Source organism: Equus quagga, chromosome 6, assembly GCF_021613505.1.
Source record: "Equus quagga isolate Etosha38 chromosome 6, UCLA_HA_Equagga_1.0, whole genome shotgun sequence".
In the NCBI taxonomy this organism is placed as follows: domain Eukaryota; kingdom Metazoa; phylum Chordata; class Mammalia; order Perissodactyla; family Equidae; genus Equus; species Equus quagga.
In genome coordinates, this window is record NC_060272.1 from 97,698,361 (window position 1) to 97,721,486 (window position 23,126).

The window sequence follows — 23,126 nt, forward strand, 5'->3', positions numbered from 1 at the left end:
TCTTGGTTTTTCGCCTAAAAGTCCACTAACAGTCTTGACATTTACTCCAAATACTTTAAAATATTTTGAAAATCCCTAGATCTCCATTGTTTATGTTAGAAAGGGGGAATTTAAATATGAATGTATCTGTTTATATTTTGGAAAAGGGAGGATTAAACAATTATCTAAAAAAATAGTTTTCTATAGAAGAGGAAGGAGTGAAGAGACAAGGCTAGAAGCTAGACTTCTCTGATGATATGATTTTTGTATATTTGACTTTGGTACCATGTAGATATCTTACATAATAAATAATGGGAGAGAGAGTATAGATGAAATAACATTGACTCATGAGGAGATAATTATTGAAATTTGGTCCTGGGGATCATTATATTCTCCTTTCTAATTTTTACATGATGAAATTTTTCTTTGAAAAAGAGAAAATGATTATATTCATAAATAAATAGTGACAAACATAGTCTATTGGGGCCATTTTTATCCCAAATGAGTTGCATTTGGTATTGTATCTTAAATACTGATCATTTTGGGTTTGGAGGTGTGAAAGTTGAGTGATAGAACACGACATAGGAGCTCTCCTTAAAAATATGCTCTGAGTCCCCTGAAGTTGGATAGAGCTTGTAGGAGATCCCCTACGTAATCCCATCTACTATTTGAACACAAGACAGTGACATCTTGGGAAACCAAAGCACACAGGAATACTGTATGTGGAGTGTGAGTAGACTGAAGATGACCAAATTTGCTGCCTGAGAGCTAATCTTGGTTCATACAGAAATGGAATTTTTCTTGTGTTTCAGGTTGTACCATTTCAAATACAATTTCTGTTCTTTCTAAACAGCCATATTTCATTTCTCTAGGATAAAGGAGTACTCAGGTACCTTCTTTTTACCTCGCTAAGCTTCTGGTAAATATGGCGTGAAATGAATTGAGTTTTAGTGATGTAGAGAATAAAAAATGTAAGCTTAAGCTTCTAGTAAACTTTCCAAATAAAAGATCTCATACAGCCCATTGCCTGGCACATTGTAAACGCTGAATAAATGGTAGCCACAATTACCATTATTAGGACATTCTATACAGTGTTTCATGGGAAAGCAATGTAGTGACTCCAATGGAGACAAAACAGAGATATTTAATTTTGGAATTAGTGCTGCTGCAGAAAGATATTTCAATATTTATTAGAGTTTTTCAATCAGAACTATAAGGTGACAGACGTAGAAGATGCTGCAAGGTGCTGCTAACTTATGATAGTTATGCTGTATTGGATTCAGCATTGAGCATTTCTAGACTTCCATTGTCTATCACATTACAAAATCCTTTCTTTAAAAATCCTAGATTCAAAATTTTACTGAATATCCTCCTATGTTATAAAAAAGAGCAGGAATTACTCTATATATCATGTTAAAATAGATTGGTATGTCATGTTTCATCATTTTTCAATTTCACTTGGGCAGTCCAATTACTTAGAATCTAAAAAAACCATCTCTATTCCTCAGTAGGTACATAATGAAAACATAAGATTTTTATAGCTCTATAGTTTTCAAACCTTTATCTTCTTGGTGTAGTTTGTTTTCATCTTCAAAGATATGCTGATTTGTCAGTAATTTACAGGCTCCAGGGTTTATGAGCAAAACTACAATTGCCACTCAAAATTGCATTATGAAAAACTCTTTCTCTCTTCCTTTATGACATCTCCTGGGAACTGTTGGCCAAGGTTTAAGAATTCTCTGGCTTTCTGCCTCCAAAGCTTAGAGTTCTATTGGGTTTGAGAAGGAGTGGGCATAATAACACGTGGACAGGTTAAGAAAAATTGGAAGTTAAATCTACACGCATGCTTTAGGCCTCAGCTCAGCTGTCCGCTCCTGCGCGAAGGCTTCCCTGCTTCTCTCTGTCCTCAGGTAGAAGGACGGGCTGCCATTACATTTTGATTCTGCCTGTAACTGAGCCATTATTCTATTCAGACTCACACTGTGGTTATTTGTGTGGATCTGTTTGTTCCATACCCTTCAAGATTGTGAGCTCTTCAAGAACTGGACTGCAGAGCCCAGCAGAGTGCATTCATATATTCATTCAACAAAAACAGTTTTTTGAGAAGCTATTATATATCAGGTTAAGGTACACATGGGAAAAGAAGACATTTTCTTTTGTTTAAAAGATCTTACAGTAATATCATATCATATCATGATGTAATAAGTGCCCTCAGTTATTGTGGGAGCCCAAAGGAGAAAATGTCTAACTTAGTCTGGGGGAGGCAGAAAAATAACCATAGCGAAGATGCCTGTTGACCTGGGTCTGAGCAGGAGTTTGTTACATGGAGAAAAGAAAGATGGACCTCAGGTCGAGGGAATGATATTACAAAGGCACAGATAGAAAATGAGCTATGAGCTAGACAATTTCTGACATTATATTTTAAATCTTTACAATTCTTACCTTTTATAACCAATTTCCCTTTTACTGAGGAAAGAAGTGAGGTTCAGAGAGAGTAAGTGATTCTAGACCCATTTTTACAGAGCTAGCAAATGGTGTTTTCAAATCGAGTCTGTCTTTTCTGGCAAGAAGTCTGAAATGTTTGCTGCATAGAGTGCATAGAAGAGACAGGGAGACATGAGAGTAGGGCTGGAAATTTTGACTAGAGACAACACAGCTGAGTAAGCCGGGCTAAGGAATTTGGATTTACCTTGCAGGCAACTGGGAGCTAGTGGAAGCTGTGATGCAGAAGAGTGACATGGTCGGTTTTTTGTCGTAGAGAGGTGATCCTGGCCATGGCACAGAAGATGACATGGCATTAGAGAGTACATGAGATTAATCAGGCCGTTGTGAAAATTCAGGCAAGATATGAGGAGGGTCTGGACTAGGTAAGAATGACAGAGATGGAGTGGAGGGCCAGATTCAAGGCGATTCTCAGGGAGAATGCACAGGACCAGCAGATGTGTGTGTGTGTGTGCGTGTGTGTGCGTGCGTGTGTGTGTGTGTGTGTGTGTGAGAGAGAGAGAGAGAGAGACAGAGAGAGAACATTATATATAGTAGGTGCTCAACCAATGTTGAATTAGTAACGATAATGTTGAAAATGTCCATCCATCCTTCCATTTTCTGCTTTATTTCACAAAGGATTTTAGAAAGCTTAGATTGACTTTGATGATCTTAAAGCCTAACGACTCACAATGGCTTTGAAGTCAAACATTCAACATGCACAATTATTTCCCATACCCTTGTGGTGAGAAATAAAAGGCAAATCTCTGTTTGACCTAAGACTTATCAATATCAGTGAGGGCTAAGACACAGCAGCAGCAGTTGCTGAAGCAGACTCTTCCGTTTCCTTCCACGGGTCTGCAGTGCAAAGGTGAGCCACGTGGAAAACCCTACTTGACCCTCTCAAGGCTCAGGTTGATAACCACATGGTAAAGCTAGACTTGGTCCCATGGGAGCAAGGCCTGAGGGCTCTTTCTGTCAATTAGAAAGATGCATGAACATCAGAGGAGATGGTTTGCTTCGACTGAGAGTCTCCAGTTGTGAAAAGGAGAGAAGGATTTAAAAAGAAGGGACAAAGGGAAAGACAATGAATACAGTATGCAAAGTTCCTGCTGGGAGCCAAAGGAACTTTCAAGAGTCCTTGCCTGGAAAAATAGAAAAGGTAATAGTAAACGCAGTCCTCTCCAGGGACCAACCACATGAGAAAGTCCAGACAAAGAGACTGAGGTAAAAGAGCAGAGGATATGGAATCTTTCTGGGCAATCGCACTCCCTTCATCCGTTTCCCTGACTTGGGTTGCAGTAGCTTCTCGGAGCCCAGTTTTTGTCGGATTCTTTAACTAACTTGGGCTGCAGATGGCGCATGTTGAAGCAGTTGGCAAGCACTGAGCCGGGTTAATGGGCCCAACAGGAATATGGCCCAGATGACTGACTCATGGGAAATTCTACCACCTTCTGAGGTGATGTCCGCGGACTCTACACTCTGCTCTTCCTGAGACCAGGGATGAGGCTAGAGATTTCTTAAGCGGACATGAAAATGCAGCTCTATCTTCTCGTAGTTAAGTTTCTATATAAGTTCAGAGAGACAGAGGTTTGTCCAATTCACTAAGTACGTGGGCTCTTTTGATAGTTAATAAAACAATGTCAAGAAACAAGAAAAAAAATTTATACGCTCTGTCCAGTCATTCTTCTTCCATCAGGATGAGGTAAAATGTAAACATTGATGCTGGCAAGGGAAAATTATGTAATTATGAGTTAATATTAAGTCCATGATCCTAATATTCTTTTGGTTAATTTTCATGAAAAATAGCTCGCTCTCACTTTACTTTACTGACTAATGCGATTCTACCACGATTATATCTCCCATTTACATCTCTCTTTTCCTCTCCCTTCTATTTCCTCCTATTTACATACACATAAAACTGTTTTTCATAAAATTGCCATTTTGTTTTCAGACCCTGATACTTTTCTTGAAGGAAAGCTTATTGGAACCCAAGAATTATAAACAATTAACAGAATTTGTAACTTCGTGTGTTAAGCAATTTTCTTTATGAGATAGAAACAACGATGTGTGATTCAAATGAAAGAGTAATCCCAGAAATCTTTAAAATAATTGATATAGGGATATGTTTATGGCATAGATTGTGGTGATGGTTTCTTGAGTATATACTCATCTTTAAACTCGTTAAGTGGTATATATTAATTATATACAGCTTTTTGTATGTCAATTATACCTCAATAAAGAGGCTTAAATAATAACTGATATAGGCAAATATACTTTATCCTTTTTGATAAAAAATATTGTTAAATTGTCATACTTCCCTAGAATCCTTAGGGGTAAGCTTAAATCCACTTATGACGTGGGCAATAAGAAGAGAGAAATTAAATTTTTGAAGGGAAAACTGGAATAAACTTGATGGTAATTCTAAACAGTGTGTGCAAAAATTATAGACCCTACGGGCTGGAACTAACCTCCTTCCTCCATTTCCAAATGGACTGTATCTGAATAATCCCAGAAGTTAGCTGTGTCACCTGTCTTTCTCCGAGACTAAAGAATTCCCACATCTCCTCCCCCATCCTCATCAATCTTCATTGTGATCTATTGAATAAATCAAAGAAGTAGGAAGGAAGTCCCTCCTTAAGGCATTTATCAATGGCTGAGATGTATACAATAAAGTTCACATGGGTAAATGAAGTTTTAAAGATCAATCATATCAGACAATGTAAAAGTAATATTTTGAAGTACTGCTTAAAGAAATATATGAAAAATAACTTTTCTTATGTATCAATCCACATAGTAGAGCAAAGTTTGGAAACAAGTCATCCAAATTACTTAATTCTAGGTGGAAAAAAAGGCTACTTCTACTTATTTCGGTGAGAAATAAGTAAACTGACAAGCAAGGTGACAGTTTCTTGTTTATAACTGTAATGTTACAAAATGAGGACCAGCTTGCAGCTACTAAAATAGCAAGTGACCTTCTGCAGCTCTGATTTCAACCACTCAGCGGGTTTTTTTCCACCAAAGGGGCTTATTTTAGCTTTCATTAGACATTTCAGCAAATGGTGCTCTCCAAAGGCTACAGTGTCTCAGACACGGATTGCACGGGTGGTTTCATTAGAGTCCCACATCCTGGGAGCAGGGAAAGTTGAGTATATCTTTAAAAACTGCTGCTTTCAGTGTTATTACCAAAAGCACCCGTGGCCCAACTGTACCAAGGCAAGGAAGCTGAGACTTAAAGCTCTATATAGCTCGAGAGGGGGCTGCATCCGAATTGCCTAATTTGTCCTCCTCCCTCTCCTTTTTTCTTCCTCCTGAGAAGGGATGGTTTCTTCTTGATGAACTATACCCCCTATTCATTTTCCTCCACAAGGGATTTTTTTAAACTTGGAAGTATTCCTCCTAAAATACTATATCTCAGCCTCAATCAAAATGATTAACGAATTTTTAATTTATCACTTGCCTTAAGGATCTAGAGAGCTGCTCAATTCTCTGTTTAGTTTATATGACTAGTGTGAAGGTAGAATTCTTAGGGGATTCGCTTTGAATTAATGCCAGGATATCTCTATGGACTTGCTCAAGGCAAGTTTTAAGAGGCTGCATTAAGCTTTCAGAATATCAAGATCCTCAGAATCCAAGTGCTGAGGCAGTAACTATAATATATTAGAACAACTGGTTGAAAGCTGAAACATTTAACTAAGTGGGCATTTTGTCCTTTTGACAATACGCCACTCATTTTATAAGTTTTCTATCGTTAAATAGAACAAGTCTACTGGTTAGGGTGTAATAGATGGCAATGTCAGAGAGGACAATGTCAATTTCAAGACCTTTCTGATTTTTCTAAGCTCTATTTAGAGCTCATTATTTTTCAGCATAAATAGAATTCTGCTGTCAGCATAGAACATCAATAATATTTAAGCTTAAAACAGCTGTGTGTTAGCGATCCACAGTCTGAAATAGGAGCGCAGTACTTCTAGCTTTTAAGTTCCTCAAATTCTCTTAAGGAGTTGGGGGCATAAATAACCTATAACTCATTTTTTGGCTCAGTTTCACGGTCCAACAACTCATTACTCTCTTTTTTTTTTTTTTTTAAAGATTTTATTTTTTTCCTTTTTCTCCCCAAAGCCCCCGGTACATAGTTGTATATTCTTCGTTGTGGGTTCTTCTAGTTGTGGTATGTGGGACGCTGCCTCGGCGTGGTTTGATGAGCAGTGCCATGTCCGCGCCCAGGATTCGAACCAACGAAACACTGGGCCGCCTGCAGCGGAGCGCGTGAACTTAACCACTCGGCCACGGGGCCAGCCCCAACTCATTACTCTCTTACCAACAAATTAGGATAGATCCCAGTCCACTTTCCATACAAGTTCTATTGCCAATTTTTATATCAGAGAACGGCAGAACTGATTTTTACTTCATGTGGACTGAACCAAAATGTTCTTAAGAGTTTTTCAGAAAAACAGATTAACAAAATATGGTTATGTTATTAACTATAAAAAATGATAAAACTGTGGTAAAACACAATTTGATGAAATATTAACATTGAGAAAAACAATGAAAGATAGCAGAATAATACCAATAATAATAATATCTGGGCAAAGATTGAATGAACAGATTAGTAAAATGGTTAACCTTTTCTCAAATTTCAGGAAGCTTGGGTAAGAGCATTTTAATAGGAGATAAGAAAGCAGCAAGTAAAGAAGAAAGAAAAACTGAAAGAATCTGTATAGCATTTGTGTTTAAGCAGAGTATGTCCAAAGGAAAAAACATAAAAGGAGCAAAACAAATTAAGAGGTTGGCTTCTTAATAATTTAATAATGGAAAACTTGTTTTGGATCATAAGTGTTTTGTTTTATTGTAATAGTGCATGTCTAATTTTTGGGAAATTACAGTTCCTTTTCTTCGAACTAGCTAAGGAAATTGAGAAAGAATCTATTATGAAAACATTACATTTCAAAGTTAATTTTCGTGGTAAAAGACCTCCTTCACAGAACAGTCAGAAAAGATCAACTCACTTCACTGTCCTAGAATGGGTGAGTTCTAAGGGACCTATCTCGTAAGACGGAGGAAGCTAATATGGACCCCTTCAGACTTTTATTTCACACTCTTTGAGAAGTCACTTAACATCTTAAAGTCTTAGTTTCTTCGGGGTTGATTTTCCATCAACAGAAGGATGTGGCAGCAGCGATGTTTTCTAAGGACCATGTGAAGCATGGCGACTTGAGTCTGAGGAGCTATGTAACAATTTCTCTTTGTTTTGACTCACAAAGGAGAAAGAAGCCTTGCAGAGGTACAGAGGGTGAGAATACAACTCACAGTCTTAAAAGCACTTGAAGAGTCTTAGATAGAACAAACAAAAACAGCCCAAAACAGTAAAATGGAGAGCCCATTAAAATCTTTGCCTACTCTCTTTTAAAAACTGCACCTCCATACACTACCCAAAGGACGATTAACGGGTCACAGATAATGAAAACCTAATTATGAAAATTGCTCAGGGCCATCATTAGGATTGACTTTTACTATTTGGATTTTGTTGACATATGGATTGACCGTTAATTTAAACAGAAGCAATCCCTCCCCCAGCCTACTACCCTTGTGGAAGTTTAGTCAATGCCTTTCTGACATTTAAGAAGAGCTAATTCAGGGGAAATCTTTGGGGGCAATTTTTACATTTCCAAACATTTAATTAATTTTTAATTTAGACTAAACATTTTAATCCAAACATTTAATCTAAACTTAATCTAAATTTCAAACATTTAATCTAACTTGATTATTACTTAAATAATACATTTAATAGACAAATGCTTTAAAATAAGTGTTTTCTAAACAGTCTAGCACCAAACTGTCCTAGAACAAAACTGTCTGAAAACCAAATAGCATTCCACAATAGTCCTCATTTATAAATAGGACTCAGATTTAAATGGTAATTTTTTCTCCTCAGTATTGAGGGTATATTGTCAAACACACCTTTACATATAGCTTACATCCTAAAATGAAATAGAATAAACAAAAAAAGTCTTTCCAGCTAGGAACATTTCCAACAGGTTTCCCTACATTTATGAACATTATAGAAATAAATCCTGTACTGGTTGGGAGAGAGAGCCTATTAAGTTGGTTGTATACTATGCTAAGGAAACCAAATTGTATTGATCTCCATCAACTTGGCCATCAATTGGTATTTCTGTGTTCCAAAACTCCTGTGATTTTTTTTTTTTTGGTGAGGAAGATTGGCCCCGAGCTAACATCTGTGCCAATCTTCCTCTGTTTTGTATGTGGGATTCCACCACAGCATGGCTTGATGAGTGGTGTGTAGGTCCAAGCCTGGGATCCGAACCCACGAACTCCAGGCTGCCAAGTGGAGTGTGCAAACCTATCCACTGCATCACCAGACTGGCCCCTGCTCCTGTGATATTTTAACCCTAACCAGCTCATCCCAAAATAAGTGCTTAAAAATGTGGCTAAAGCAGTTCATATTCACCTCATTCAGTGGAAAAGCGATTAAGAGCTGTTTCCGAGAGCTAGTGTCAAACCTTGCAATACCTTGAAATGCTATTCAACAGTGGGGGCTATTTCAGAGGTTGTCTTATAAGAATAAACATTCCCACCTTCGACAAGTCACACACAGAACCTCATGAAATCTCCTTTCCTCTTCCTTACTGCAGAATATTTCATATCTACCATGGCTTTTGAAATTGAGTGCATAAAATGGAACTGGTTTTCCAACAGCTTCTCAATAGCATTTTTTTTTTTTTGGTTGGAGGATTTTAGAATCTTATTATGAAGTTTTGAACTCTGTGTCATAAATTAATCCGACTGAAACTAGTATCTCCAGGGGAAGTCTACTGAGGAAGATCAGTTTTGCACAACTTCAGCTCAAAATAGAAAATGTGATTTAGAAGATTTATCTAATCTAGTGAATGCTAGCACATTAGGAAAGCTATATTAACAGAGGTACATGCATGCGGTGACTAATATGCGTACGTGTACTATAAACAGGTGTGTAGGGTTATAGCTACTTGAATATAAGTACTTCAGCATGTATGTGTGTATTGCTTTATAATGTAAATCATCTTTATATTTGTTTAGAGCCTTGCTGGTCACAAAGGCTTTTGAATACATGAGGCCATTTCCTCCAGTTGTGAGGAATCCCTGGGCACGAAAGGAGAAGGATGATAACATATTACTAGGTGACTCTAGACCTTCTTTGTGAGGTTATTAAAGGATATCTAGGAAGATATGGATTTGAATGCCCCTAGGGAATAACTAGTGTCCTTTGTCTCAGAATGCTCTAGAATAATTCACGGCCATGGACTGGTTAACACTATAGTTGTGACCCCTGTAGAAATCCCAGAAATGTGACAAATTTAGTTACTTAGTCCAGCCCCTACACTCAGGGAATTCCTTTTTTGAGAGAGAAGGTAGGATTCTGGATATTGAGAGATATTCTGTAGGTGGCAAAGAACAAGGCACTGTTAAAATTTCAGAGGAGTCAGGTAAGTTCTTCTCATGGGACCAAGGTGCCCCAGGTAGGCCTGGGGCTAAGCCAAGAACACGTCTTTACTTTCTAGTCCCCCTTTTCCTCTCAAGAGTGGCTCAGGGACGTGATCAGGTTGGAGCGGGCCAGGGAGGACAGGGAGATTTGCCTTGAAGCTATATCTTTACTTTGTTTGTACACGAACTTGGGGTGGTTGGGGATTGGCCACTACCCTCCCCTTGAGCTGCCCCTGGTTGCCCTTGACATTCTTTTTTTTTTTCTTTTTCAGGAGGGCGGATGGAGAGAAGAGGCTGGTGCCTAGTTCTGTTTTGACTGTGATTATTAACTGTGTAATTGATGGGGTCATCCCGCCCCTTGGAAAGTCCCAAGTGTGGTCCTGCTCCTTAGGAGGATGGTGTGACTGGCTACAGCTTTAGGAATTGCTTCAGCATCATTCTGGATTGCCTAGTTGCCTCAAAGTCCCCTCCTGCCCACAACCCCATGCTTCTCCTTGGGAAGTGGCTGTAACAAAGGGAATATTTGTGCATATGGCCGAAGCTCCCACCAGGAGCTAATCTTTCCATGTCATTTAGTCCAATTGCCTTATTTTTTAGACCAAGAGACTGAACTTCAGAAAGCTGAACTAATTTTGAACAAGTTCACATGGCTAGTATGTGGAGTCAGGCTCCCAATTTCAATGTATTTTCCCTAAACTGCCTGCAAAAAGGTATCTAAATATACATTAAATATGCATAGATAGATTTCAGCAGCTACAACATATTTCTCTGTAGAAGCGAATGCCATTAAAAGTGCTGTCTTAAGGCTATAGCACCTGCTTGGGGTTCTTAATAAATAACAACTGAAACACCACCAACTTTTATAGAATTCTCCAGAATGAAACAGCTCTGGTAATATCGTCTATCTTTCTATGCAAACTTGATAGAATGAAGTAGCTCAGTAGAGTGACGAGATCACTTTTAGGCCAATCCCTTTTTGTAATCTCCTCTAACTATTAATACTCAGCTTCTGTAATAGGTGAATATTCTAAAAAAGAGGTTTATTTCTATTTTTGGTGCTTAAAATTCCAGGCTCCATAAATAGGACACAAAAGGAATATGAAAGTAAATCTATGTTTAAGATTATGTAGGAGAGACCAGTGAATTCACATTTCATTGTCTTTATCTGGAGAGAAAATACTGAATAGAACAGCAAACGCAGATGACGTGTGTAAAAGGCAATTGATCACCTTCGCATCATAGCTAATTTGATGGATTTTTTTTCTTTCTCTTTTTAAAAGGATGTTGTTTGGCTGTTTGAATTGCCTCATTGTGTGGTACCTCATAGATACATTGCCAACCACCTTTGAGCTTAAATTAGCTTTCATTAAGAGTATTAGTCCTACAGAATCCCCCAACCCATCTGAAGGTGACAGTAGAGGAGCAGTAACACCAGCTTCCACTTTCTTCTCTGCTTCTTTGCCAGGTTCCTTCAGCCAGCTTCCTCTCCCTGCCACCAACCACTGCAAAATTTTATTTCCAAAGATATCACAGATCCACTATGCCAGCTTGAAGCAAAACTCCAGCTCAACTCAGTCGCTGCTGCTGCCTAAATATTAATTTGCAGCTTGTTTTGACCTCTTATTTCATGGCTTTTTCTCCTATGAGATTTTGAGAAACCTAAGGATATAATTCCTGAAATGCGTCATGTTTTTCTGTTTACTTTCCCACATTTTGTTTTCTGTTCCCAAAACTATGGGAAGAAAGCATTCCTGATAAGAGGTGTGGCTCAGGGTAAGCAATACCGCCACCCTCCCCCTCCATATCACTTTCCACCAGGGGAGTTTGTGGTACCGTCATGCTCAAGGCTTATAATATGTGACACTGAAGTGCAGTTATTTATTTTCATGTCTGGCTCCTAGATGCTGAGGACAAGAACCATGTTCTGCTTGCCTTGCATGCCCGGCATATTTCAAAAATATGTTTTTGAAAGAAGGCCTGGCAGTCTAGGGTAGCAGAATGATCTACAGTAGCATTTAAGCTTCACCACTTTAGCTCTGTGCCCTAGGAAAATCGCTCACTGTGTCTGACCCTTACTCTCTTCATCTGCACAATGGGATGATTTCTCCGCCGCCCTCCTGAAGGCAGTGGTGTGAGGCTTAAATTGGCTAATATGCATGAAAGGACTTTCTATACTTCTCTCCATACATAAAGTATTATTATTAGGGTCCTTAAACTAAGAAGTTTGTATTTCCTTTGTGAACTTTTAGAAAGACAAGTTTGGTTTTTCTGGGGGAATATTCCTGACTCTAACAATATTCACGTAACTGACCTTTTAATATCTGCATGCTGTTGCTGATATAGTTGTTTCATGGATCTTGAATATGTTTTTATGAAAAATTCAAAACTGTAAGATTGTATTCTATATGGAATAATCCAAAAACTTTTTTCAACAAAATTTTGCTTTTAAGATAATCCAATCAGGGGCCAGCCCTGTGGCTGAGTGGTTAAGTTCGGGCACTCCACTACAGTGGCCCAGGGTTTTGCTGGTTCGGATCCTGGGTGCAGACACGGCATTGCTCATCAGGCCATGCTGAGGCAGTGTCCCACATAGCAGAACCAGAAGGGCCTACAATTGGAATATACAACTATGTACTGGGGGGCTTTGAGGGGAAGAAGAAGGAAAAAAAAGGTTTGCAACAGATGTTAGCTCAGGGCCAATCTTCAAAAAAAACAAAAGATAACCCAATCAGAATAACGACCTGGTTGTACACATTTCATTGTTCTCTCAGAGACCAGAGGAAGCAGATCAGGACTTCTAGAAGCCAAGATTGACGTTTAAAAATATTTTAGTGTGATATAGCCTTGAACTCAACCAGTCAGAATGTGGCTAAAATCAGATTTTCTATATAGTCTGTACAGGGTATGTACAGACCCTGTGCATACTATGACAACTTGCTAAGCAAGTCAAGTCAAAATGTCAGCATGCAAGCTCTGTAGCTCATGTGTAGCCTGGGAAGGATGTCAGGCAGCAAATAGCAAACATGTTTTGCTGTGGGAATGCCAATTAGCTTGTGAGGGGCTTCCTTTCTTTGACAGGAGGAAATACAGTATAATAGTTAAGAGTGGGTTTTGATGTTACTTAGACCTGGGCTCAAATGCTTCCTTTGCTTTTTACCAGTTTTGTAACTTCTGAGCCTCATTTTTTTCATCCGTGAAATGGATATACAAATACCTATATAACAGGCATAATAGAACTGTTAAGAAAATTAAATATAGGACACTGCTCAGCACAAGGTAGGAGCTCAATAAAAGGTAATTATATTACCTGTAGTAGTCGCTAATGCTAAGTAAGAATGAGATTAATAACATTATAATATCCATTATATACCAATAATAATGATGATGACGAGGCTTAAGCATGACGGATGCTCTCCTAAGAATTTACAAATATTAACTCATTTAATCGATACACACAGGTAGGGACTATTACTGTCTCAGGTTTACAGCTGAGACTCGGAGAGGTTAGGTAAATTGCCTGAGGGAAACGGCACAACCAGGTTCCGATGTCAGGCAGTCCAAGCCCAGAACCAGAGTTCTTAACCAGCATGCTCTACCACTGACGCCTTCCTGCCCAAGGATACTGTTATGGACTTAGCGCTTTAGTGAAATAAGTGGCAGGTCTTCAGATGGTGCAGAAAAGAAGAGTCTATCACATTATCAAGGCTCATCGTGGGCACCTACATTCGACACCCATAGAAGGAGTTTGTGTCCACTAGATGGCATTGCCGTTTTAACAAAATGTGAACCAAGTCAATACTGAGGTTTAGGAGCCTGCTAAAATTGAGAGCACTAGCCAGACAATCTAATTGTAGTCCTAAAAATCTGATGGAAGAAACCTCCAAAATTTACAGCATATCAAGAGATCTCTAAAGACTACTGGTGCCTTGAAATAATTAAGAAAAATATATGCTAGTTCATTTTGGGTATCAATGTGTAGAAAATCTAGATGAATTTTGAGATCATCTAGTCTAAATGCCTCAGTTCATAGACGAATAGACTGAGGGGCAGAGAGGAAAAGTGACTTGCTAGGGTTGCTCAGACCTGATGGTTTGGGCCATAGTTTTCTGTCCGTAATACTTCCTACTGACTCTAAATCACAAACGAACTGTGATTTGTGAATTCTTAGAAGACTTTCCTTTTGGGTATGGGGCAGAAGATTGCCCAACAATCGTGAGTTTTTGTTTCATTAGGTTTTGTTTCATTAGTGTTCCAACTCAATAGCAGATTCAGGCACTTAGATATTAAGTAGGATAAAAGCAAAAATGGTGCTTATTTCTTTTCCTTTTTAACATATCCTGTTGGAAAGATTGAGTGACTTCACTTAAAAAGACTGTCCCTACTGCTTGACAATGCAGTCTGTGGACATTAAACCTATAGCCAGTAGCAGGGTAATGAATCAGCACAAAGACTCTGGTATTAGACTGCCTAGGGTGGAAGCTGGCTCCATCCTTTAGTAACCAAAGGGCCCTGGGGAGGTAAAGAAACAACCCTAAGTCTCTGTTTCCTTATCTGTAAAGTGGGAATAACATTTTTACTTATAAGATGCTTGTGAAAATTAAACGTGTGTGAAGTGCCTGTGACATAGTTAAAAATTAAGGTTAAGGGTAGCAATAATAATGAATATTTTTGCTATTATAGCTGATGTTTAATTTTCTATATCTCCCAATTGCGAATGTCATTACAGGTATTTTGTCAACAACTTCTTTACTCACTGTCACATGCTGAATTGCTAAAAGAGAGAAATAACATTTCAGGTTGTATAACTATGTGACATCGCTTCTTCCCCAACCAGATGGTAGAAGTAGCCAAGATGCATATGGCATGTTCTTCATTATGTGTTCACATCAACTTTATTTAAAACGCTCGTAGGCTTTAGGCTCCTACTCACAGTGTAGACAGAGAAGGTGACGGAGTACATAGTAGACAAGTAATAACAGCTAAGAGGTATTGAGGACTTGCTGGCACCAAACATTGCTCTGTTTTACAAATATTAACTCATTTAATTCTTACAACAACCATATGATCTACAACCTAATACTTTTCCCTTTTTAAAGACGAGCAATCAAACAAAGAGAGATGAATGAACTGGGATTGAGAAACTCGCTCCAGCTGAAATAATAAGCCATGATTTGAACTCAGCTGGCCTGGTTCTTAACACTCTGCTCTGCCACCTCTCAGGGCAGGATGTGAGGAGGCCTCACAGGTTCCTGGGCTCCACATCACTTTCCGGCATCCACTAAATACTGCAATGAAGCCTGATATAGCTCCTGTTTGTTAGCTCCTCTAGGCTACTGTTAACATGCAACTCTGTTACCCAGGAGGGTAATGTGTTAAGTAAACCTACATCAATATTTTTAGGGCAATTAGTTAATGAGATCAACTGGTTAAACCTTTAATAGACTCCTGAGCTTAACAGGGTAAAACAAAGCTGAGAGGGTCAGAAGAAAACCTGCCTAGGATAGGGCACTCTTGAAGACCACTCCTTAGGAATCAAAGGACATCACAGCGGAGAGAGGATTGGGTTGCTGATGCAATTGTGTCTGTGACTAGCCCAACTCACCGGAGCTTATTTGGTGCTCTTATGTTCTGGAACATTCCAGACTCCACTCTCTTCATTGCCAGTAATTTAGACTCTATTCCCATGTAGAATTCTTGAATTCAGACTTACAAGAGGCTTAGAGGTCGTCTGGTCTACTCCTGTGCCTTCACAAAGAAGGAAACTAAGGTACCATTTGCTTATGGTTTGTCCTCAGTTATCTTAGATGGAGAGTTCAAGCCCTGTTCATTCAGTTACTACACACTGTTTCTATCTCCCTTAGCTATTTTGCTTTAAATAGCATCATTTTGAGTACTTGCTGAAGTTTTCCTGTTTATACCAGTAACATTGTCCTTCAGCGATGAACCCAGACTCAACAGATAGCATCTGTTCTTTACAGATAACATCTCTCTATTTATAATTTCTTCTCTCTTCCTTTGCTTGAAACAAACTTTTATGGGGCAGGGGAACAATGACTGTCGTTAGAACATATTTTAAAATCAATTAGTTTTCTCACTAGAAGCTATGAATGCAAGTAATTCAACTTAGATCTAAGAAAATGACCATACTAAATAGGACCAAGGCAACTTCAAAGCAGAATTTCCAAAAATGAGCTGGAAAGAGACGTCCACTTACCGATTTCAGTCATTGTTATCCCTGGTGCTAACTGCCCGTTGTTGAAAGAGCTATAGGTAAACAAGTTGGGTACGGATGTGAGGTCATAGATAGGTTCTTGCTTTATCTGTTTGATTCCAGTCATGTCAAGTCCTGACTGATCAGGGGAAGGCTGGCAGGAATCCACGTTGTAATAACCCTCGGACTTGGGCAGGTCAATGACATGTCCGTTGGCATATGTGCCGCTGGCTTCATTGTTCAGGTTGCTGAGGCCATTGCTGATGCTGCTGCTATACACCCTGGCAAGGGCTTCCGCCTCCCCACCCTGCTGCTGCCGCTGCTCCTGCAGCCGCTGCTGGTGCTTCTGCACCTCGGCATACAGGCTGTCCCTTTGCTTCTTGGACATCCTCCCGAACTTCACAGCTGGGTTGGAGAGAAAAGCAGAAAGTAGCACTTGTGGTTATCATTCTCAGGAACCACCCTAAGTCCAAGGGGCCATGACTGCTGGTCCATCAACATCAAATGCACAAGCTTCTAGCACCATAGCCCCAGGGTCCATTCATTTGCACTCTACAGTTGGTGAAAGGTTATATTAAGGGGTATCTGTACTGGTTTATGTGCACAGTGAGAACTAAATCTAATTGAGGAGAAGTGTAAAAACTTATGTATTTCTCATTGACATGAAGTTTAGCGTATTTCCTTGTTCTTTCTTACTTACGGGGAAAAAACCCCCACAAAAACAAAAAACTACCAAATAGTACTTGATATTAAAATGTCAACCAATACTCATTATTAGCTTTTCCCTCTAAGCATTAGGATTACTAGATTGTTGGATAGGACCCTATTATTTCACTATTTTCTAAATAGCATGTTGGGTATGATCAAGGATGTGGGGCAGGGTGATAAACACAATTTTAAGCAAACCACATCATTCGCCATCAGTTGGCTTTTCACATCAAACGGAAAGGATCTCTGGAAAATAGCAATTTGGTGCATCCAAGGCCCAGCAAGCGAGCCAGCAGTAAGCCCTCCTTTCTCATTCTACCACCCCCAAGTTTTGCTGCCCATCTCTTCTGATAAAATCCTCAGCTATTCTGAGGAAAAAAGAAAAAGAGGCGTTGTAAGTGGTCACAGAGTAATATGAAAATGCTTTACTGATTGACATTACATTTCAATCTGAATGCGTTGATTTTTAACTTATAGAGCTTAACCTCCTGAACTTATGGACATTGACATTTTTCCTCACAAGCTGTCAACTCTCAGTTTAAGCTGTGAACATCCTGAGTCAAGGTGCCACCTTGTCTGAATTATCAAGCTCTGTGTTGTTCAGCTCATGCTAACGGTGGAGACTACGACAAGCCTGGAGATTCCTCTCTGTTTCTATTTTTTTTTCTTTTGTGACAGTGTTCCCATCACCTGTTGGTGTTGGGAGCTCAGAGAATGTAGAAAGAAGAAAGAAGAGGGTATAAACAGGTTCAGTTCTTGGATTCAGTCACTAGGGTTGATGAGAATAACTTCTGAGGAGACCTACACGGCCAAGTGCTTAAAAACTCTCCAGCACGAAGGGCCCACAGAAGAAATTCTTGCTGTGAAAGAGCTACCATTTCACCCTCCAATATTCTTCCAGTATTCATTTTCTTCTTTCGTGGGTTACAGAGCTACCAAATTTTATCTGAGCATCGGCTGTGTAGAATGGGGACCACATTTCCCAGCCTCCCTCGCTGCCAGCTGTGGCCACGTGATTAAGTTCTGACTAACAGGAAGTAAATGGAAGTGCTACATGTACTTGCAGGTGTTGGGGCATGATATTTTCCTCCTTCTTGCCTACTGGATTGTGGATGTGAGGGCTGGACTTAAAGCAGCCCAAACTCTTTGAATTTGTCCTTAAGCCCTCTTAAAAATCTATGTTTTGGCTTTCTGATACTGCCTAAGTAGGAAAACAAGATGGTAATTATCCAGTCATTTTTCTGAATGAAGACAATTAATCTGGTTAACTCAGACCAAACTCTCCTTTTCACCTCAACTGTTGTTTTTATAAGGTCTTGAATTATCCGGATCAGTGTGTTTACCTTTGTCAAGACACCATCTTTGTTAGCATCTGTTTCCTTTTTTTTTTTTTAATTTTATTTTTTTCCTTTTTCTCCCCAAAGCCCCCCCTGGTACATAGTTGTGTTATATTCTTCGTTGTGGGTCCTTCTAGTTGTGGCATGTGGGACGCTGCCTCAGCGTGGTTTGATGAGCAGTGCCATGTCCACACAACGAAACACTGGGCCGCCTGCAGCGGAACGCGAGAACTTAACCACTCGGCCACGGGGCCAGCCTCGCATCTGTTTCTCAGAGACAATTTTTTTGCTTACTAATTGCAGTGGTATTTCCAGTTTGTCCATGGACAGAATTCTATAGTAATTTTTAGGGAAAACTTTCTCTGCACCTTATATTATATCTTTCTAAAAAATTTACTATGTATCATTCTCTAGGGAAAAAAAACTTTTTGTATAAGAAAAAGTAAATCATAATAAATTTTGATTCAGAAAGAACTCCCTCCAACCAAGAAAATCATGTGACATGCTTCTTTATTTGCTGACTCCTTTTTCTTTGGGTTCATGTAGGTTCCAAACAGCTCACTGTTACAGAGCTATAGAGGTGAACACAAAATTTGTATCAATTGCTATAGATGAAGATTTTTGTTTTGGCCAGAAGAGATCTACTTTCTGACTGACTTTAGTAGAATAGTTTTCCATTTGTTTGTTTAAATTTTATAGGGAGAAAACTGAGAATGAGAAACTCTCCAACATGGAGACAGAAACACAGTGTCTCTTTTTAAACTCCTTTCCTTTTAGTCCTTGCTTTAGATTTCTATATACTCTATATTGAGACGAAATATACATTGTGGTGTACTGAATGCATTGATGACCCTGATTTCTTTTACCTATTTCCATGCCCTTCCCTGTGTAAATCTGCAATGCCTTTTCATTCTGTGCAAGCATCCTGTCTCACCCCTTGACTCAGGGTCATGTGACCTGCTCTGGGCCAGTGTAATATTGACATATGTGATGCTAACAGAGCTTAAAAAGTGCTTGTGTGATTGAGTGTCTCACCATGAAAAGGACATGACTAAGCTAGCTTACTGGAGGATAAAATATGTGAAGCAGACCAGAGCCACCTCAGATATCCCAGATGAGAACATCTATGATCAGCGGATCCACAGAAGGACCTGTAGCTGGTGGCAGATGCATGAATGAGCCCAGTCAAGACCCCACATTTAACAATTTTAGGTTCAGAATTCTGCTGTTAGCCATAGATCTCATAATCAAAGCTAACAGTGTCAAATAAGTACGCTGTCAAGTCCTCTGCCTAGGTAAACATCTGAAACTCAGTAGTGAATAGTTATGCCTTTTCCAGGAAATCAACTTAGCAGATTACTGAGCAACTGAAGTATTTTCAAAGAAACAACTTAAAGCTCCACTACATTTTAGAATGATCAGATTTCATTCTAAACCAAGGACTTTGCTGACAATTACCATAAAACTATTTTAGAATGAATTTTCCATTCATTTTAGAAACACAGATGAGCCAGTGTTTGTTTTATGCCCCTTCCTGTAATAAAAGTGATGACATATTTGTGAAAACATTACAGTACAGGGCAAAAATAAACCTACTCAACTTTCCCGACGTATAAATAATTCCTCGTCACTATTTGTAAATACCTTTGTTGTATTCATAGGCCTATTTTAACAAAGGCTATATTATTATTATATTTTCAGGTATTAGCGTTCTTCTTACCACTACCTATTAATCAGAATGGCACATATTTTAAGTGTTTGCCCCTCTCAGACTTGAATTACTCTGTTAATGAGATTCACTTGAGTATAGAGGCAGCCTCTTGTTAAACTGCTAGCTCTCAAAGAAACCAGCACAATTCTGTATACATTGCAAGTGCTTTATAAATATTCAGTGATTAAAGTATTTTCTCATGATATGCTCTTCACCCTCATTTTGATCCCACACTAGCAAAGAACAATTTTATGCAAAAAGTATTGGAAATCTTTCCATATTTATTTGGATTGTGAGATTCTAAATGGAACAGAAGTTTTGGGAGCAACTATAAAATAAACTCATTGCTTTTTCAAGGATTTCTTCTTACTACTACATGACAACTAGACATACGTTTTTGGTTTTAAGAGAACCCAATTGTAGAACTATCATCTTTGACTTTTCATAGTTATTTTGGAAATTATTTCATCTTACCATCTTTGGTTGTAAAGCTCTCTAAGTTTATATCTTGCTTACCAAGGAAGCTGGTCTTAATTTAACTCTTAAATTTCAAGGATATGCCTTTTTTTTTTTAGTGCTCTAAACTTTGTAGAAAAATTCTGTCCAAACTTGTTCATTAATTTTAAAATGTTCTCTCTCATCTCTTTTCACTATTTCTCCAACAGAACTTCCTGTGATGATGGAATGTTCTCTATGCTTTCCAATTTGGTAGCCACAAGCCGCATGTGGCTATTGAGCACTTAAAATACAGCTAGTGTGACTGAGGACTGAAGAATGGAATTTTAAATTTTATTTAATTTTATTCAGTTTAAATGGTGACACGTGGATACCATACTGGGCAATGCAGTTCCGGATAAGAAGACATTGTGAAATCTGTCCTTGTTGGGAAGCTTCCATTTTTTCATAGATGTATATTTTAGGAGACATACTTGATTATTACAAGGTGAGTATCATGTTTTCTCTTTGAGGCTCAATATCTTCCTGATGCCAAGAGACAATATATGCCAATTATCTGTATTTCTTTAAAATCTGGAAGTTTTTCTTTCTTTCTTTTTTTTTGGTCCACATCACCTTGAATTTCACTGGAGGGAGTGTGACCAAAGGCACATGATTCACATAAAGAAAATAATTATCATTGTGTATGTCTCAGGCTCTAGGAAGAAGAGAATTCTGTGGTTCATTCAACAAACATTTAGGCACCTGCTTTTAACCAGACCTTAAGCATATAGTGGGAACAAGATGGAAATGGCCCCCTGGCTTAGGGCAGCTCACAATTTAATACAGGAGTGCTGTGCCCAATGTTGGTGGGGAAAGAATTATCTTAGACAAATGCTTAAAAATGGAAGCAAAGCTAGACGAAATTCTTTGTTTCACTTTATTTGTTCCCTTTCATTAATCTAAGAAGTTCAGCTGGGGACCCAAGCCACCCAATTGGGTTGGGCATGAGGATGGAGTGCACACTTGTGTCATATTCTGAGGACACCAACCTACGCAACCCTTCTAAAATTTAGACTTCTTCTATAGCCTTTACAATCTTCATCACGGCTCAGAATAGTTCAAGTCCTTATCTGGGTAGCTGTGACCAGCCAGTGGCGCTTCTGGGTTTCCTATAGAAGTATGTTCTTTTCCTTCGCATCTCCACATACTAACCAATTTGTGCACCAGCCAGACTTAACCCAGTGACCAAATGGTCCCAGTTTGACTGAGACTTTCCAGTTTTAGCTCTAAAAATTTCATGTCCTGTGAAACCTGTCATTCTCAGGCAAACTTGGACAGGTGGTCACTTTCAATCTAAGCCTATGTGGCTTTCACTTAACCTAGTTAGCACGGGTTTTGCTCCATGATCTACAGTAAAGCCTTTCTTTTCTTCTTATTTCATAGACAATACTAATTTTTATATGTTCTTACTTTTCCTCTTATGCCTAGCAGCACACGGTTTTCTTTGCTTCTCATCTGCAATTCCCTTTGTCTAGAATTCTTCCAGCAGCTTAAACAGACGCACGCAAAGCATTCATTTGAAAGCCTTTCAGTAAGAAATAGGAAGGCAATGCCTTACCATCTCTCGACATTCCTAGGGCAAGACACTTCTGCAGTCGGCAGTGTTGGCAACGGTTCCTGTTGGTTCTGTCAATTAAACAGTTTCTCTGCCTTGGGCAGGAGTAAGAGGCATTGTTCTGCTGGCTCCTCCTAAAGAATCCCTAGAGGGAAAAAGAGAATGAGGGAGACAGATTTATAAGAAAGGAAACAGAGACAATTAACATAGGTTTGCTACATTTTCTACAGTGAATATAACAGTTTAATTTTTAAAATTCTTTGGATCCTTCTCCTTGGATAGCTTATAGATGTTTCTACTGGAGGAAATACGTACTATCTGCAGAGATATGAGGGTATCACTCATTCATTCATTCACTCACTCATTTAATCAATGTTTACTAAGGACATTAGTGAGCTGTGCTGTTCTATGCAAAGAAAAGCAGAAGGAAGTTTCTGCCCTCACAGAGCAGTGGGGAAGGAGTGGCAGAGAAGATCACTGCTAAGCCAGATATGACAAAGCTGGATGGGGACAATACTACAGGCTTATTTCGGACGCTGTGGGGTGAGAAACTTGAGTCACAATAGACCTACTAAGGCCTGTGGGCTCAGTATGTGCTACTATCTTCCTAGTTTCTAGGATGTATTTTTCCCCATTTGAAAAGTTTTGAATTTGGACTGATTGCATTTGAAAGTTTTTTGTTTTTGTTTTTGTTTTTTTGCTGAGGAAGATTGTCCCTGATCTAACATCTGTGCCAATCTTTCTCTATTTTGTATGTGGGATACCTCCACAGCATGGCTTGATGAGCAGTGGATAGGTCTGCACCCGGAATCTGAACCTGCAAACCCTGGGCTGCCAAAGCGGAGCACAGGAGCTTAACCAATATGCCCCTGGGCTGGCCCCTGGAAGGTTGGTTTTTAAACCAATGATGTATCTTAAAATCAACCACATCTTTGAATAAAGGAAATACGGTATATAAACTGTTCAATAAAAAATAAGCAATAATTAAAAGCTGAACTAATGCTCTCTGCTCAGCCTCAGGCTATAGTGATGTAGGAGACCTTCATGCAAGTAAGTCTGGGTCCTTCTGGTACAAAATGAACTGCCATGGACTCTACGCTACCTTTCTAAATAAATCCACAGTTGAGTTTATTTTTTTAATTCTTTGGATACCACTCGGTT

At 39.0% G+C, this 23,126-nt stretch overlaps 1 protein-coding gene across 1 annotated transcript in view; it reads right to left on the reverse strand.

The window, feature by feature from the left end:
* Positions 1-23,126, reverse strand: part of RORB (RAR related orphan receptor B) — a 176,937-nt gene that overhangs the window by 21,617 nt on the left and 132,194 nt on the right. Inside the window, exons 3-4 of the mRNA XM_046664812.1 lie at positions 21,969-22,110; positions 16,160-16,561 (exon numbers count right to left, since the gene is read on the reverse strand). Coding sequence (XP_046520768.1) covers positions 16,160-16,561; positions 21,969-22,110 — 544 coding nt within the window. The remainder of the gene's footprint in view (positions 1-16,159; positions 16,562-21,968; positions 22,111-23,126) is intronic.